The 19342-nt window shown below is 49.8% G+C and overlaps 1 protein-coding gene across 1 annotated transcript in view; it reads right to left on the bottom strand.

The window, feature by feature from the left end:
• The window catches only part of GTPBP3 (GTP binding protein 3, mitochondrial), a 30780-nt gene extending 11778 nt beyond the window's left edge, over nt 1-19002 (bottom strand). Inside the window, 3 exon segments of the mRNA XM_060233115.1 lie at nt 1165-1251; nt 2762-2988; nt 18980-19002. Coding sequence (XP_060089098.1) covers nt 1165-1251; nt 2762-2988; nt 18980-19002 — 337 coding nt within the window.
• Between the last annotated feature and the right edge of the window lie 340 nt (nt 19003-19342).

Here is a 19342-nt window from a genome sequence, read left to right as displayed (position 1 = left end):
GGTGTTTTGGTGAATGAAGTTTACATTACACACGGCTACAATTCTGTAAACAGAGCGTGTTTCTTTCTAAGTGTCGATCTGAAGTAGCACAGCAAAGTGGAGACTGGGGGCACCTTTAAGGCCATCCAAGTTTCATTCTAGATAGAAGCCTTTGGATGCTTGTTGTTGTTCAGTCACACAGTCGAGTCTGACTCTTTGCAGCCCCCTGGACCGAGTCACGCCAGGCCCTCCTGTTTTCCACCATCCTCCGAAGTCTGCTCAAATTCGTGTTTGTTATATCAGTAACGCTGTCCAGCCATCTCCTCTTTTGCCGCCCCTTCTTCTTTTGCCTTCTACTTTCCCAGCATCAGGGTCTTCTCCAGGGAGTGCTCCCTTCTCATTGGGTGGCCAAAGTCTTTGTGCTTCAGCTTCAGCATCTGACCTTCCAGGGAACAGTCTGGGTTGATTTCCCTTAGGACTGACGGATTGGATCTTCTTGCAGTCCAAGGGACTCTCAAGGTTCTTCTCCAGCACCACAGCTCAAAAGCATCTATTCTTCTGCGCTCGGCCTTCCTTATGGTCCAGCTTTCACAGCCATACGTTACTACTGGGAATACCATCGCTTTGACTATACGGACTTTTGTTGGCAGGGTGATGTCTCTACTTTTTAGTATCCTGCCTAGGTTTGCCATAGCTGGTCTGAAGTAGTAGAACAAAGCAGGAGTTTGATAGCACCTTTAAGACCAACAAACTTTTATTCAGAACATATCACATCTTTTGCCATCCCCTTCTTCTTTGGCCTTCTGTCTTTCCCAGCATCAGCGTCTTCTCCAGTGAGTGCTCCCTTCTCATTTGGTGGCCAAAGGATTTGAGCTTCAGCTTCAGCATCTGACCTTCCAGGGAACAGTCTGGGTTGATTTCCCTTAGGACTGACTGATTGGATCTTCTTGCAGTCCAAGGGACTCTCAAGATTCTCCTCCAGCACCACAGCTCGAAAGCATCTATTCTTCTGTGCTCGGCCTTCCTTATTGTCCAACTCTCACAGCCATACAGCCATACATTACTACTGGATGGTTGCTTGCATGCAAAAGCTTATCCCCAGAATAAAACGTGGTTGGTCTTCAAGGTGCCCCTGGGCTTAAGCTTTTCTAAAAAAGATTGTCCAACATTGAAAAGAAGACCTACCCAAAGCTGTCAAGACTCCGCTCACTACCGCTGGCCCACCATGGACGTGGAATTCAGCAACATCTTCCCCTGTGAAACTGCGAGGCCCTAAAAAGGAAGATGACAAGTCTGGGAATTCCATCCCTAGGCCAGAGGCAGAAGGAGAAGGACCCACAAAGTTCTACTGAGTCAGACCCGGGATTCCATCAACAGCAGTACTGACTATGAAGAAGACGAAGAAGAAGATATTGGATTTATATCCCGCCCTCCACTCCGAAGAGTCTCAGAGCGGCTCACAATCTCCTTTCCCTTCCTCCCCCACAACAGACATCCTGTGAGGTGGGTGGGGCTGGAGAGGGCTCTCACAGCAGCTGCCCTTTCAAGGACAACCTCTGCCAGAGCTATGGCTGACCCAAGGCCATTCCAGCAGGAGCAAGTGGAGGAGTGGGGAATCAAACCCGGTTCTCCCAGATAAGAGTCCGCACACTTAACCACTACACCAAACTGGCTCTCTGGCAATCCAACTGGCAATCCAGTCAGACCCTGGATTCCATCAACAGCAGTTCTGACTATTCAGACCGGCAGTGGCTCTCCATGGTCTCAGATGGTCCTTTCAACGGGTGATGCTGAGGATAATTATTATTATTATTATTATTACTATTATTAGTTTATTTATATGCCGCCCATTTCCCCATAGGGGCTCAGAGCGAAGCACAACATAAATAATAAAATCACAATAAAAGCATATAATAACAAAAGCAAAATTACAGTATTCAACGGAACAAATTAGCCCGGCAGGACAATACCATGAGATGGTGCAGGACAGTGCAGCAAATCAGTGCAATAGGGGAGGCCAACCGATCTATGAACATATGAACATATGAAGCTGCCTTCTACTGAATCAGACCCTTGGTCCATCAAAGTCAGTCTTGTCTACTCAGACTGGCAGCGGCTCCCCAGGGTCTCCAGCTGAGGTTTTTCACACCTATTTGCCTGGACCCTTTTTTGGAGATGCCGGGGATTGAACCTGGGACCTTCTGCTTCCCAAGCAGATGCTCTACCACTGAGCCACCGTCCCTCCCCTAAGTGTGATCCAACCCATGAGCACAGCAAAGCGAAGCGCCCAATCTAAACATTTGGACCAGAAATAACCTGCAGGCACTGAGCAGCTTGCCCGATGGGGAAGTAAACAGCTGTCGGGAGACAAAGGCCAGGCGTCCTCGGGCAGCCCCGGAGGGTCTCTGCAATCTAATGGGTAGATGCCCGCCACCTCACCCGAAGGCCTGGCGGAACAGCTCCGTTTTACAGGCCCTACGAAAGGCTAACAAACCAGGCAGGGCCTGGATCTCTATAGGGAGCTGATTCCACCAGGTTGGGGCCAGGACTGAGAAAGACCTGGCCGCAGTAGAGGCAAGACGGGCATCTCTTGGACCAAGGACAGCCAGCCTATCTTGGGAGGCCGAACGAAGCGACCTCCAGGGCATATACGGGACGGATTGAATCTGGGACTTTCTGCATGCCGAGCAGATGAGCTTCAGCCCCTCCACAAAAGGCTGTCGCAGCCTGACCACTGAGAACAGCCTCAACAGCGCCAAGCTTTCGGTTTTTCTTTTCTAACCTGGGAACCACAGAACGAGGCCCCGGTCCAGCCTTTCCGAAGACTCCGGGTCGCGGATCCAGCGCAAGGCGGCCGATCGCGAGAGCGGCAGCTTCTTTGCCCCCGTCATGCGGAGCAAGGCCAGGCCACTGGACGGGCCACTGGTTCGGATCACGGCCACGCCACATTTCCCTCGGCCGGAAGACAAGGCGAAGATGGTGTCCCTCTCGGCAGTCTGGCTGTACCACCTGCAACGAAGAAGAAGAAGATGAAGATATTGGATTTATATCCCGCCCTCCACTCCGAAGAGTCTCACAGCGGCTCACAATCTCCTTTACCTTCCTCCCCCACAACAGACACCCTGTGAGGTAGATGAAGATATTGGATTTATATCCCGCCCTCCACTCCGAAGAGTCTCAGAGCGGCTCACAATCTCCTCTCCCTTCCTCCCCCACAACAGACACCCTGTGAGGTGGGTGGGGCTGGAGAGGGCTCTCACAGCAGCTGCCCTTTCAAGGACAACCTCTGCCAGAGCTATGGCTGACCCAAGGCCATTCCAGCAGGTGCAAGTGGAGGAGTGAGGAATCAAACCCGGTTCTCCCAGATAAGAGTCCGCACACTTAACCACTACACCAAACTGGCTCTCCAACGGGCACAAGAAGGGGAGAGGGAGCCCAAGGGGACGCCCTGGGGCATTGCCCCGAACCCTCCAGGCCTCCAAAAGGCTTGACAAACACTCGGGGCGCGTGAGACAGTGCCATAGAGCGGAACGTCTATTTATTTTTTTAATCTTTTTTCTTTAATTCAAAAGAACAAGTTTATTTCAATAAACAGATCAACGTTCTGGATCATAGTCAACATCATAATCAAAAGTATGATCCAACAAAGTCAGCTAGCCACCAGTAAACATCCAAATGAACCACAAGTACCAACAGTGCAAAATCAAATGAAAAACAAAATTCATGCCAGACCAGTATATGACGTGCAGTTGAACCCAAATTCCCACAAGAAAAATAATCCAGAAAAGAGGACCGCTTAGCTAAAATAGTTGACCTTTAATGTGAAGTATGTCCCCGTTCTAAATTATGTGTAATTTTGTCCTTTATTAAGAACATAAGAGAAGCCATTTTGGATCAGTCAATGGCCCATCCAGTCCAACACTCTGTGTGACACAGTGGCCAATATGTGTGTGTGTGTGTATATACACAAACATATACATACACAGATACACAAACACACACACACATATATATATATACTGCGGCTAATAGCCACTGATGGACCTCTGCTCCATATTTTTATCCAATCCCCTCTTGAAGCTGTCTATGCTTGTAGCCGCCACCACCTCCTGTGGCAGTGAATTCCACATGTTAATCACCCTTTGGGGGAAGAAGTACTTCCTTTTATCCTTTTTAACCCGACTGCTCAGCAATTTCATTGAAAGCCCACGAGTTCTTGTATTGTGAGAAAGGGAGAAAAGGACTTCTTTCTCTACTTTCTCCATCCCATGCATAATCCTGTAAACCTCTATCATGTCACCCTGCAGTCGACGTTTCTCCAAGCTAAAGAGCCCCAAGCCTTTTAACCTTTCTTCATAGGGAAAGTGTTCCAACCCTTTAATCATTCTAGTTGCCCTTTTCTGCACTTTTTCCTATGCTATAATATCCTCTTTGAGGTGCGGTGACCAGAATTGCACACAGTATTCCAAATGAGACCGCACCATCGATTTACAGAGGGGCATTATGATATCATTTATGATATCATTGGTGGCCTGGTTAAGCAAATGCTGGCAGAATCTATTTATTATTTACTTATTTAGCAAATTTATATTCCACCCTTTCCCATAATGGGCTCAGGGTGGATTACAGACATAATAAATGACAGTATTTCTTTCTCAGAAGTTTTTCCCATCCAACTAATTTACCTTTTAACATGTAACATACATATAGTATGCCATTAGAAGAAAAAAACATTAAAATATAGTGCAAGATGGGTTTAGTATACGTAATGAGATAAACAGCCAATGTCCCTATTCGAGTATGTCAATACAGACATTAGCACTTATTGGTCTTAAAGGTGCTTTCTTTGTATTTCTCCTATGGGGTCCAAGGAACTGGGCAAAGGAAGCTCTGGCTCTTTCCTTCCTTCCCCAGGGGACCAGCAGGGGGAGGAGCCTCAGCCAATGGAGAAAACTGAGGTTTTTCTCTGTAGCTCCTGTGTGATTGAGCAAGCCTTTCAAAGCAAGCTGAGATGCAGAAGGAAGCAAGAGAGAGGATGCAGATGACAGCCAGTTGCTCGGGGGCCTGATAGGAGCCCTCCAGGGGCCTGATTCGGCCCCCAGGCCACGTGTTTGACGCCCCTGGTATAAGCAGTGAGTTGGCCCAGAACAACTGCAGTTTATGCCCTTTTCATGACTGTTTAGGCAAGAAGAGATATCTATTTTATCCAGACCAAGCGCAATATAGTGCCCGGGTGAGACCAGGACCCTGGCAGTACAGGTTCTCCGGCAAGAAGAAGAAGATATTGGATTTATATCCCACCCTGCACTCCATATCTCAGAGTTTCAGAGCGGCCTACAATCTCCTTTCCCTTCCTCCCCCACAACAGACATCCTGTGAGGCAGATGGGGCTGAGAGAGCTCTCCCAGGAGCTCCCCTTTCAAGGACAGAGGCTCAGAGTGGCCTACAGTCTCCTTTCCCTTCCTCCCCCACAACAGACACCATGTGAGGTGGGTGGGGCTGAGAGGGCTCTCATAGCAGCTGCCCTTTCAAGGACAGTCCCAGAGCGGCCTACAATCTCCTTTATCTTCCTTTCCCACAACAGACACCCTGTGAGGCAGGTGGGGCTGAGGGAGCTCTCCCAGAAGCTGCCCTTTCAAGGACAGAGTCTCAGAGCGGCCTAAAATCTCCTTTTCCTTCCTCCCCCACAACAGACACTCTGTGAGGCGGGTGGGGCTGAGAGGGCTCTCACAGCAGCTGCCCTTTCAAGGACAACCTCTGCCAGAGCTATGACTGACTCAAGGCCATTCCAGCAGGTGCAAGTGGAGAAGTGGGGAATCAAACCCAGTTCTCCCAGATAAGAGTCTGCGCACTTAATCACTACACCAAACTGGCTCTCCCCCCTGCCTACTTCACAGGGTTGTTGTGAGGACAACACAGAGAGGGGAGAGAGTCACAGATGCTCCCATGGGATGATGAGGAGGCCTGAGTTCAAGTCCCTCACTTGCTCCGCCATGGGCCCATCACAGTCTCTCAACCTAACCCTCCCTCACAGGGTAGTTGCTACGAGGATTGAATGGACAGGGAAGAACTCTGTGGAGAAACCACTTGGGAGTTCCTGAGCAAGGAGAAAAGTGGGATATAAATTCTAAAAAGTTCAACCAAGCAACTATTCAGGTAGCTGTTTGTTTGTTTGTTTGTTTTACCGGAAACATTATTAAAAGAACAAAGGGCAAATCCAGGGGCAACTTCGAAGACCAGCCAGGTTTTATTCTGGGGACAACCTTTTGCGTGTGCACGTACTCCGTGTGCGCACATGAAAGCTTATTCCCAGAATTAAATTTCATTGGTTTTCAAAGGCGCCCCTGGGCTCAAGATTCGTCCTGCCGCTTCAGACCGACCTGGCTGCCCACTTATAAAAGAAATCCCCTTAGCTCCAAGCAGCCAGCCAGCCCCGGTCCAATTCAGGAACTATCTGAGGACTTTGGGGGTGGAGCCAGGAGACGTTGGGGGTGGAGCCAGGAGACGTTGGGGGTGGAGCCAGGTTGCAACAAGCGTGATTGAACTGCAAAGGGAGTTCTAGTCATCCTATTTAAAGGGAGCGCGCACCATTAAAGGGAGCGTGGAACCAACTCCCAGAAGATGTGAGAACCTTGCTCAGTTCCACAAGGCCTGTAAAACAACATTATTTCAAATAACATTATTTCAAATAACAGCCGCGGCCCGGCTGTTACTGGATCTCCCAAAGTGGGGACACATTCAGCCGGGCCTTCGGACCCTGCACTGGCTTCCAATGATATACCGAGTCCGGTACAAGGTGCTGGTTATCACCTTTAAAGCCCTATATGGCTTGGGACCTGTCTACCTGAAGGACCGTCTTTCCCCGCATGTTCCCCAGAAAGTACTGAGGTCGGGAACACAAAATCTCCTTACTGTCCCTGGGCCGAAAGAAGCCCGCTTGAAATCCACCAGAGAAAGGGCTTTCTCTGTTATGGCCCCTACATGGTGGAATCAGCTGCCGGAAGAGGTGAGGGCCCTGCGGGACCTTGTCCAGTTCCGCAGGGCCTGTAAGACGACCCTCTTCCGGCTAGCCTATACCTAGCTTGAGAACTTAACGTGCTTGCCAGATCTCTTTTATATACATATGGATTATTTATTAATTTTAAGGTTTTATCTGTTTTAAATGTTTAACCCTTTACATGCCTAAATATTGTTTAATTTTTATGTTGGATTCATTATTGGAAGCCGCCCTGAGCCATTCGTGGAAAGGGCGGGGTATAAATTCTAAATAAATAAATAATAAATAGCCTTCAACCAAAGTACATAGATGCCCAACACCACTGAATGTATGGCATGAATTTTAGCACCGTAAACTGCTGTTTTAAAAATGTATATTAATAATTTAAATTGTTTAAACTGTTTTAACTGAACTATTATTGTAATTGCTTTTATTGTTGCTATCATAATGTTGTCAGCCGCCCTCAGCCTGCCTCAGCGGGGAGGGCAGGATATAAATATGAAAAATAAATAAATAAATTTAAATGTCTTCCCTCCACTGGAAATAATGAAGGAGAGGGGCACCTTCTTTTGGGGGCTCCTAGAATTGGACCCCCTGGTCCAATCCTTTTGAAACTTGGACAGTCTTTTGAGGAGAGGTACTAGATACTATGCTGAAAATTTGGTGGGTCTACAGCAAAAAACAGCCCCTCCCCCCACAGATCCCCAGATCCCCGTGGATCAATTCTCCATTAAACCCTATGGGAATTGGCCTCCATAGGGAGTAATGGAGGGCCCAGCAGACATGTCCCTCCCCCCCTTCCACCGCTTTCTGATGAGGCCTGAAGCGGGGGGGGAGCCTCCAAACCGGGGGATCCCCTGCCCCAACATGGGGATTGGCAACCCTAGGAGAGGGCAGACCCCCAAAGACGCACCTGCAAAGTCCCCCGGCTCTTCTGGCCAAGCAATTCCTGGCAGCCGGCAGCCCCGGACCCCGCACAAGCCACATGGCCCCGGAGGAAGCGGGAGGGGAAGGCCAGACCCCCCCCCAGCTCCGCCCCCTTCTTCTTCCCCGCCCTAGCCAGCCTCCCTCTGCCCGCTTTGCCTGACGCAGCCTTCGGCTTCAACTGCGGGCAGCGTGCTCTCCCGCAACGTGATTGGTCACAGCGAGGAATGGGCGGGGCCGCGTGTCCTGGGGAGGCCTCGCGTGCAGCAGTGGGGCGCCCAGAGCCGGCGTCTGCTTAAGCGCTTTGGGTGTCCTTTGAGGCGCAGCGTCCGACTTTGCAGACTTTGCGCGCCGCTTGCAAAAGCGGGGATGCTTTTCTGAGTTGGAGCTTGCAGGAAAGAGGATAGCTGGAAGAGAGCCCGGCAGCGCATAGGCTGTACGTGATGGCCAATATAGAGAATCCACCCTTGCCCATAGGGAAGAATGGAGACCACCTTTGCCCGTAGCGAAGAATGGCGACCAGGCTCGCCCGTAGGGAATAATGGAGACCTGGCTTGCTCTAAAGACAGTGATGGGCCAAGGACTGTACATGCTTGCCAATAGAGCGGGGGTGGCCAACGGTAGCTCGCCAGACGTTTTTTGCCTACAACTCCCATCAGCCCCAGCCATTGGCCATGCTGGCTGGGGCTGATGGGAGTTGTAGGCAAAAAAACATCAGGCGAGCTACCGTTGGCCACCCCTGCAATAGAGAATGCATGATTACCCATAGGGAATAATGCTTGCTCTAAGGACAGTGATGGCGCAAGGACTCCACATGCTTGCCAATAGAGAACGCACGTTTACCCATAGGGAATAATGGAGACCACGCTAGTCATATGAACATATGAAGCTGCCTTATACTGAATCAGAACGCCCTGGGTCCATCAAAGTCAGTCTTGTCTTCTCAGACTGGCAGCGGCTCTCCAGGGTCTCAAGCTGAGGTTTGTCACACCTATTTGCCTGGACCCTTTTTTGGAGAAGCCGGGGATTGAACCTGAGACCTTCTGCTTACCCAGCAGATACTCTACCACTGAGCCGCCATCCCTCCCCAATAGTCCATAGGGAATAATGGAGAGCGGGCGTGCTCTAAGGCAGGGGTGGCCAAACTGTGGCTCAGGAGTCACATGTGGTTCTTTCACACATATTGTGTGGCTCTCGAAGTCTTTATCACCATCTGCCAGCTTGGAGAATGTGTTTAAAGTTGCTTTCTTTCCACCCCTCTCTCCCCATCTTCTTTCCTTCCCGTCTTGTGGCTCTCAAACATCTGACATTCATGTCTTGCAGCTCTGAAACATCTCACATTTATTCTATGTGGCTCTTATGTTGAACAACTTTGGCCACCCCTGCTTTAAGGACAGCAATGACCTATAGACCAGGGGTGTCGAATTCATTTGTTGTGTGGGCCGGATCTGACATAGATGAGACTTTGTTGGGTTGGGCCGACCCATGTTGGGCCGGGCCATGTGTGTATCTATTTAAGATTAGGTGATAGAGACATAAATTTTATAAAGAACACAGACAAACACAAATATATATATTTTAAACAAAATATGCTTAAAATGTTAGCTCTCATTGGTTGTAAAGATGCTTTCTTTGTATTTCTCCCATGGGATCCAGGGAACTGGACAAAGGAAACGTTGGCTCTTTCCTTCCTTCCCCAGGGGACTGGAGCCTCAGCCAATAGAAGGAAGAGAGGCTTGGCTCAGTCGCTCTGCTGTGCGATTGAGAGAGCCTGGAAAAACAAGCTCTGCCTTCCTCCACAAAGGAGGAGCCTCAGCCAATGGAGAAAATAGAGGCTTTGCTCTGGAGCTCGTGTGCGATTGAGCAACCCTGGCAAAGCAAGCTGCGATGCAGAAGGAAGCAAGAGAGAGAGAGAAGGAAGCAGATGACAGCCACTTGCTCAGGGGTCTGATAGGAGCCCTCCGGGGCCACATGTTTGACACCCCTGCCAGGGGTGTCAAACTCATTTGTTATGGGGGCCAGATCTGACATAAATGAGATCTTTTTGGGCCCGGCCATGTCAGGCCAGGCCCTGTGTGTACCTATTTAAGATTAGGTAGCAGAGATATAAACTTTATAAAGGACACAAAGACAATTAAAAGATTTTTTTTTTTTAAACCCTTAAAATAAAACATGCTTAAAACGTTAGCACTGGTTGGTCTTAAAGGTGCTTTCTTTGTATTTCTCCCAAGGGATCCAGGGAACTGGGCAAAGCAAGCTCTGGCTCTTTCCTTCCTTCCCCAGGGGACCAGGAGGGGGAGGAGCCTCAGCCAATAGAAGGAAGAGAGGCTTGGCTCAGTAGCTCTGCTGTGTGATTGAGCAAGCCTGGCAAAGCAAGCTGTGATGCAGAAGGAAGCAAGAGAGAGGGAGAAGGAAGCAGATGACAGCCAGTCGCTCAGGGGCCTGATAGGAGCCCTCCGGGGACCTGCTTCAGCCCCCGGGCCATATGTTTGACACCCCTGCCATAGACAATACATGACTGCCAATAATAGAGAATGACAGAGACTGTGCATACCCATAAAGAGGTGTGTGTTTGTGTGCTGTCATTGGCTTTGTAGCCGCTTTCTTCCTCCAGTTTCTCTGTGTTTGGGGCTGATTTGTTCTGTTTCCCTTTGAAAAAAATGGACCACCCTATTTGGGTGCTCACAGTTTGGAACCCAGAGGTCTAAGCTACTTGAAACTTGACAATCCTATAGTGGAAATATGCCTGAAGGAACTTTATACGTTTTGTGGTATTGCGCCCCAAAACAGATCCCCCCTAAACCCCCAGAAAGATTCCCTCGTTAATTTCCTATGGCCGAATATATTTGGAATACGTTTGTAATTCTTGGTTGCCGTCTCTCTTTCTGTTGATGTTGGAGCCAAGAAGAAGAAGAAAATATTGGATTTATATCCCGCCCTCCACTCCGAAGAGTCTCAGAGTGGCTCACAATCTCCCTTCCATTCCTCCCCCACAACGGACACCCTGTGAGGTAGATGAAGATACTGGATTTATATCCCACCCTCCACTCCGAAGAGTCTCAGAGCGGCTCACAATCTCCTTTCCCTTCCTCCCCCACAACAGACACCCTGTGAGGTAGATGAAGATATTGGATTTATATCCCGCCCTCCACTCCGAAGAGTCTCAAAGCGGCTCACAATCTCCTTTCCCTTCCTCCCCCACAACAGACACCCTGTGAGGTAGATGAAGATATTGGATTTATATCCTGCCCTCCACTCGGAAGAGTCTCAAAGCGGCTCACAATCTCCTTTCCCTTCCTCCCCCACAACAGACACCCTGTGAGGTGGGCGGGGCTGGAGAGGGCTCTCACAGCAGCTGCCCTTTCAAGGACAACCTCTGCCAGAGCTATGGCTGACCCATACAAGCAGGTACAAGTGGAGGAGTGGGGAATCAAACCCGGTTCTCCCAGATAAGAGTCTGCACACTTAACTGCTACACCAAACTGGCTCTCCAGAAGCAAAAAAGTCTTGAACAATTTCAATTTCCTCACTGTCACCCTTAAATTTAATGTTTTTTTTAAATTTTATTTTATCAAATTTATGTCCTGCCCTCCCCTGACGGGCTCAGGGCGGCTAACAATAGTTAAAAACAACATAAAATATTAAAAACAGAACATGCAATAAAATCATTTCCGTACATTTTACAGTCATCAAAAGGCCAAGATGCACGTTGATGTTCTGGTTATTCTGACATTTCTGGTTTCAATTATATTAGCTCAGTGAGATTGTCAGCGTTATGGAATAATGGTCACCTCCCCTTAACTATTGAAAGTGAGTTTGAACAGTTTGGTCTTACAGGCACTAAAGTTGAATAATTCTCCTATAGACTAGGAGACCGTCCTTTTGGGTAACACGCTATTCCCTATAGGCAAGCCTGGTCATTATTCCTAATAGGCAAGTGTGCTTTATATTATTCCGTGTGGGCAATCATGCATTCTCTATTGGCAATCATGTACATTCTATGGCCAATAGTTCTCGGTACTTGGAGGATAGCAGATTTATACCCCGCCCTTCTCTCTGAATCAGAGACTCAGAGCAGCTTACAATCTCCTTTATCTTCCTCCCCCCACAACAGACATCCTGAGGTGAGTGGGGCTGAGAGGGCTCTCCCAGAAGCTGCCCTTCCAAGGACAGAGTCTCAGAGTGGCCTACAATCTCCTTTATCTTCCTCCCCCCACAACAGACACCCTGAGGTAGGTGGGGCTGAGAGGGCTCTCCCAGAAGCTGCCTTTCCAAGAACAGAGCCTCAGAGCGGCCTACAATCTCCTTTCCCTTACTCCCCCACAACAGACACCCTGTGAGGGTGATGGAGCTGAGAGAGCTCTCCCAGAAACCGCCCTTTCAAGGACAGAGTCTCAGAGTGGCTCACAATCTCCTTCCCCCACAACAGACATCCTGTGAAGTGGGTGGGGCTGAGAGAGCTCTCACAGCAGCTGCCCTTCCAAGGACAACTCCTGCCAGAGCTACGGCTGACCCAAGGCCATTCCAGCAGGTGCAAGTGGAGGAGTGGGAAATCAAACCCGGTTCTCCCAGATAAGAGTCTGCACACTTAATCACTACACCAAACTGACTATCATGGACTCTAATATTACACTATGGGCAAGTGTGCTCTCCATTATTCCCTATCAGCAGTCATGAATTCTCTATTGGCAATCATGTATAGCCTATTGGCAAATGCTATCCTTAGGGCAAGCCTTGTCTCTATTATTCCTTTTGGGCAATCATGTATTCTCTGTTGGCAACCATGCACATTCTATTGGCAATCCATGCTCTTACTGTGAACTCCTAGGACTCCATTATTCCCTTTGGGCAAGTGTGGTCTCCATTATTCCCTATGGGCTATCATGCATTCTCTATTGGTGATCACGTATTGTCCATGAGCAATCACTATTCTTAGGCCAAATCTGGTCTCCATTATTCCCTATGGGCAAGTGAGGACACCACTATTTCTTATGGATAAACATGGATTCCATTGTTTCTTATGAGGACCCTGGTTTCCCTTATTGTCTATGGGCAAGTGCACCATAAACCAGGGGTGGCCAACGGTAGCTCTCCAGATGTTTTTTGGCTACAACTCCCATCAGCCCCAGCCATTGGCCATGCTGACTGGGGCTGATGGGAGTTGTAGGCAAAAAACATCTGGAGAGCTACTGTTGGCCACCCCTACCATAGACCATACTGGTCTATGGCTGGTAGTGCAAACAGGTTTGGGGGCTGAACCCAAGGCCTGTCATGCGAACGGGGATGGGGGTAGGAGGGACTGCACTCCCAAATGGGCCCATGATCAAATTCCTCCTGGAGAGGGTTGCCAAGTCCAATTTAAGAAATATCTGGGGACTTTGGAGATGGAGCCAGGAGACTTTGGGGGTGGAGCCAGGAGACATTAGGGCTGGAGCCAAGATCAAGGCTGTGACAAGCATAATTGAACTCCAAAGGGAGTTCTGGCCATCACATTTAAAGGGACGGCGCACTTTTTCAATGCCTTCCTTCCATAGGAAATAATGAAGGTTAGGGGCACCTTATTTGGGGGCTCATAGAATTGGACCCCCTGGTCCAATCTTTTTGAAACTTGGGGGGTATTTTGGGGAGAGGCACTAGATGCTATACGGAAAATTTGGTGCCTCCACCTCAAAACACAGCCCTGCCCCAGAGCCCCAGATACCCACGGATCAATTCTCCATTATTTTCTATGGGAATAAATCTCCCTAGGGAATAAGAGAGTTCCCAGCAGACATTTCCCTCCCCTCCCCCCGCCTTCTGACGACCCTGAAGCGGGGGGGGGGCTCCATGCCGGGGGATCCCCTGCCCCCACCTGGAAATTGGCAACCCTACTCCTGGAGGGCTTAGCAATCAGCCAGCGATTAAAGATTAAGAAGAGTCTGGACGGTTTTTTAAAAACATCCCTTTCCTTGAAACGACATTAGTGGCTGGATCCCCGCCCGGGCTGGTGTTGCCTTTCAAGCAAACAACCAGCAACCAACACCCCCTTCTGCTTTCCTGCAGCAACAAAGGAGCCAGCAAAAAAACCTCCCTCCCGCGCAGGAAAGCTGTCTGTGCAACGCAGAATTTATCCAGAAGCTCTCTCTTTGTGTGCTTTGTAGAAGCCGGCTGAGGTTCTGGAGAAAAGCAGCTGGGGAGGGCGGTGCTGGAGTCCCGGGTCCCCTTCCTGTGTGTACCTTGGGATGGGGGAGTTGCCTTGGGGGATAGAGGGCAGCCGCCATTGGAGAGAGCAGTTTGTGCATCTTTTTTCATTCATGCACCCACAAACGTTAATAAACGCGGACACACATATTGTGGCCCAGGTATTAGCCAAATTAGGGCAGGATTGTAACAGAAATATGTCAATAGAGCGACGGTCCCCACCCTTTTTGGTACCAGGGACCGGTTTTGTGGAAGACAATTTTCCCAGGGACTGGGGGGGGGGGGGGTAGGGATGGTGTTGGGGTGAAATAATTGTGCACTTTATTTCTATTAGTTTGGTGTCCTGGTGAAGTGCGCAGACTCTTATCTGGGAGAACTGGGTTTGATTCCCAACTCCTCCGCTTGTAGCTGCTGGAATGGTCTTGGGTCAGCCGTAGCCCTCATAGAGTTGTCCTTGAAAGGGCAGCTGCTGGGAGAGCTCTCTCAGCCCCACCTGCCTCACAGGGAGTCTGTTGTGGGAGAGGAAGGGAAAGGAGATTGTAGGCTGCTCTGAGACTCTGTCCTTGAAAGATCAGCTTCTGGGAGAGCTCTCTCAGCTCCACCTGCCTCACAGGGTGTCTGTTGTGGGGGAGGAAGGGAAAGGAGATTGTAGGCTGCTCTGGGACTGTCCTTGAAAGGGCAGCTTCTGGGAGAGCTCTCTCAGCCCCACCTGCCTCACAGGTAGTCTGTTGTGGGAGAGGAAGGGAAAGAAGATTGTAGGCGGCTCTAAGACTCTGTCCTTGAAAGGGCAGCTTCTGAGAGAGCTCTCTCAGCCCCACCGTGGGGGAGGAAGGGAAAGGAGATTGTAGGCCGCTCTGAGACTCTGAAATTTGGCATGGAGGGCAAGATATAAATCCAGTGTTGTCGTCTAATTATTACTGCATTGTAATAGATAATGAAATAATTATACAACTGATGGCCTGGTTGCCAGCAGGCCATGGAACTTTTCTGGGGTATGGATTGTCAAGATTTAAGTTAAACTTTGTTTTGTCAGATACAAATTAGAATGAAGATTCCCTGGATCTTTAAATCCCAGTCAGAAGGTGTGTGTGTGTGTGTGTGGTGCTGCAAAGGGATAACTCAGGATGTCAGAGAACAATGCATATTGTAATCAGTTGAGGGGAAGTATTTTGGGACAGAAAAGTAGCAGCTGTGGTGAGAGATAAGAATTCTGTGTCCCTATTGAGCCCAGAGGTTGCGGGCATTGTTCCTCTGGGTTAGTGAATGAATCACCTCCAGCAGTCTCACTTTATAATCTCCCCTTGAAGCTTCTCTGTTGGAGGACTGCCGCCATGAAGTCTGCAGTGGAATGTCCTGGAAGAGTAAAACTTTCTCTCACTGTTTTTTGAGTGTTGTCAGGTTTGGGTCAATTTATTCTTTCGCATAGGGACTGACCTGTTTGTGGAGAGTGGAAGGGGATTGCTACACATGTGATGGCATGGAGTAATTTGATGGCACGTAGTAACGTATGGCTGTGAGAGCTGGACCATAAGGAAGGCCGAGTGCAGAAGAATAAGACGCTTTTGAGATGTGGTGCTGGAGAAGACTCTTGAGAGTCTCTTGGACTGCAAGAAGATCCAACCAGTCAGTCCTAAGGGAAATCAACTCAGACTGTTTCCTGGAAGGTCAGATGCTGAAGCTGAAATACTTTGACCATTCAATGAGAAGGGAGCACTCCCTGGAGAAGATCCTGATGCTGGGAAAGACAGAAGGCAAAAGAAGAAGGGGACGGCAAAAGATGAGATGGCTGGACAGCGTTACTGATGTAACAAACATGAATTTGAGCAAACTTTGGAGGATGGTGGAAGACAGGAGGGCCTGGCATGACTTGGTCCAGGGGGTCGCAAAGAGTCGGACTCAGCTGTGTGACTGAACAACAACAACAACATAACACTGGAAGGTGAACCAGTGAATAAATCTGAGATGGGGTGGCTGGTGTTGTTTGGGTCTAGTGAGTGTGTTGTCAGAGTGGATGTGGGGACAGAGGCGGCATCTTGGTTTGTTCCAGGCCCTGATGAACGCTCTGAACTGATCACTCACTCTGTTTTTGGTAGATCAAGGTGAGCAGCCATGTTGGCTTGAAGCAGCGAAACAAAACCTTAGTCCAGTCGGGCACCTTGAAGACCCACAAAGTTTTTTCAAGGTATGAGCATCACATGGAGAGCTAGTTTGGCGTAGTGGTTAAGTGTTATCTTATCTGGGAGAACCGGGTTTGATTCCCGACTCCTCCACTTGCAGCTGCTGGAATGGCCTTGGGTCAGCCATAGCTCTCGCAAGAGTTGTCCTTTAAAGGGCAGCTGCTGTGAGAGCCCTCTCCAGCCCCACCCACCTCACAGGGTGTCTGTTGTGGGGGAGGAAGGGAAAGGAGATTGTAGGCCGCTCTGAGACTCTGTCCTTGAAAGGGCAGCTTCTGGTAGAGCTCTCTCAGCCCCATCCGCCTCACAGGGTGTCTGTTGTGGGGAAGAAAGAGAAAGGAGCTTGTAGGCCGCTCTGAGACTCTGTCCTTGAAAGGGCAGCTGCTGTGAGAGCCCTCTCTAGCCCCAGCCACCTCACAAGGTGGCTGTTGTGGGGGAGGAAGGGAAAGGAGCTTGTAGGCTGCTCTGAGACTCTGTCCTTAAAAGGGCAGCTACTGTGAGAGCCCTCTCTAGCCCCACCCACCTCACAGGGTGGCTGTTGTGGGGGAGGAAGGGAAAGGAGCTTGTAGGCCGCTCTGAGACTCTGTCCTTGAAAGGGCAGCTTCTGGGAGAGCTCTCTCAGCCCCACACACCTCACAGGGTGTCTGCTGTGGGGGGGAAGATATAGGAGATTGTAAGCCGCTTTGAGTCTCTGATTCAGAGAGAACGGCAGGGTATAAATTTACAATTCTTCTTAATTCTACTCAGGTCAAAGGTTTGCTCAATTTGTTAATGTTACTATCTCTCATTGGATCTTATATTTGTACCATTTTGTATTCTAAACCCCCGCCTACCAGATAATTTTACTACTCTGTCATTGGATCTTAAATCTGTACCATTTCGCATTCTGAGCCACTGCCCACCAGCTATGTGTCGCTCTGCTCACTGTGCCGGATTTCTCGTCTGATGAAGTGTGCTTAGAGCAGGGGTGGCCAACGGTAGCTCTCCAGATGTTTTTTGCCTACAACTCCCATCAGCCCCAGCCAGCATGGCCACTGGCTGGGGCTGATGGGAGTTCTAGGCAAAAAAAACCATCTGGAGAGCTACCCTTGGCCACCCCTGACTTAGAGCACACGGAAGCTTGTTCTGAATAAAACTAAGTCAGTCTTAAAGGTGCACCTTGACTCCTATTTTGTTCTACTACTTCAGACCAACACAGCTGTCTACTTGGATCTATCTATATGGAGCAGTGGTCCATCAGTGGCTATTAGCCACAGAGCATTGATGGAACTCTCTGTCTGGGGCAGTGATGCTCTGTATTCTTGGTGCTCCAGGGGGGGCGACAGTGGGAGGACTTCTAGTGTCCTGGCCCCACGGGTGGACCTCCTGATGGCACCTGGGTTTTTCAGCCACTGTGTGACACAGAGTGTTGGACTGGATGGGCCGTTGGCCTGATCCAACACGGCTTCTCTTATGTTCTTATGTCTGGGGCAGTGATGCGGTGTACTCTTGGTGCTTGGGGGGCGGGGAGCAACAGTATGAGGACTTCTAGTGTCCTGGCCCCACTGATGGACCTCCTGATGGCACTTGGGTTTTTTTAGCCACTTTGTGACACAGAGTGTTGGATTGGATGGGCCACTGGCCTGATCCAGCATGACTTCTCTTATGTTCTTAAGTGACACAGAGTGTTGGACTGGATGGGGCTTTGGCCTGATCCAACATGGCTTCTCTTCTGTTCTTATGTGACACAGAGTGTTGGACTGGAGGGGCCACTGGCCTGATCCAACACGGCTTCTCTTATGTTCTTATGTGACACAGAGTGTTGGACTGGAGGGGCCATTGGCCTGATCCAACAGGGCTTCTCTTATGTTCTTATGTGACACAGAGTGTTGGACTGGAGGGGCCACTGGCCTGATCCAACATGGCTTCTCTTCTGTTCTTATGTGACACAGAGTGTTGGACTGGAGGGGCCATTGGCCTGATCCAACACGGCTTCTCTTATGTTCTTATGTGACACAGAATGTTGGACTGGATGGGTCATTGGCCTGATCCAACACGGCTTCTCTTATGTTCTTATGTGACACAGAGTGTTGGACTGGAGGGGCCATTGGCCTGATCCAACACGGCTTCTCTTATGTTCTTATGTGACACAGAGTGTTGGACTGGATGGGTCATTGGCCTGATCCAACACGGCTTCTCTTATGTTCTTATGTGACACAGAGTGTTGGACTGGGTGGGCCATTGGCCTGATCCAACAGGGCTTCTCTTATGTTCTTATGTGACACAGAGTGTTGGACTGGAGGGGCCACTGGCCTGATCCAACAGGGCTTCTCTTATGTGACACAGAGTGTTGGACTGGATGGGCCATTGGCCTGATCCAGCAGGGCTTCTCTTATGTTGTTATGTGACACAGAGTGTTGGACTGGAGGGGCCACTGGCCTGATCCAGCAGGGCTTCTCTTATGTTGTTATGTGACACAGAGTGTTGGACTGGATGGGCCACTGGCCTGATCCAACATGGCTTCTCTTATGTTCTTAGAAAAGGGCTGCTTTGGAAGGTGGGCTTTTTGGTAACCTGCCCCTGCGAGGCTCCCTCCCCTTATTCCACCCTCCCAAGGCTGCGCCCCCCAAACCTCCAGGAATCTCTCAAACTGGAGTTGGCAACAACCCCTCCCCCACAGGTGCACTACTGCCCCTATGCCGGCCCTTCCCCAGCAAGACCCTGATAAGTCCTCAGCTCCAATTACCTGGCTGGTATCTCTGCACCCATCCGGGGTCTAGAAATAACAACTTGACCTTCGGGGGCCAAGGAGTCATTTGAGGTCGACGCAGGAGCCGGGGCAGAGACGGGGGAGGTGGCCAAACTGGGTGCCAGCGGCTGGCACAGCACACAGGGCCAAAGCTATGCCACGCTGGCCTCTCAGATCCGGCGAAGCGGCAAAGGAAAGGTTTGTTTTGGGAGAGGAGGGGATGATTCGCCAAATCAAGCGCCAGGATGAAGAGGCCCCCTTGTCTGAAAACTGGTATGAAATTAATAGCGGCCGTTGTAGGGCTACAGGGCTCGCCTGCAGCAGAAACCGTCCCCCCAGCTTCTCGCTGCGTGTCTCTCT

The sequence above is a fragment of the Heteronotia binoei genome, chromosome 2, assembly GCF_032191835.1.
Source record: "Heteronotia binoei isolate CCM8104 ecotype False Entrance Well chromosome 2, APGP_CSIRO_Hbin_v1, whole genome shotgun sequence".
Taxonomy (NCBI): Eukaryota; Metazoa; Chordata; class Lepidosauria; order Squamata; family Gekkonidae; genus Heteronotia; species Heteronotia binoei.
The sequence above is the reverse complement of the archived record's forward strand: the minus strand, read 5'-3'. Positions and strand labels throughout refer to the sequence as shown.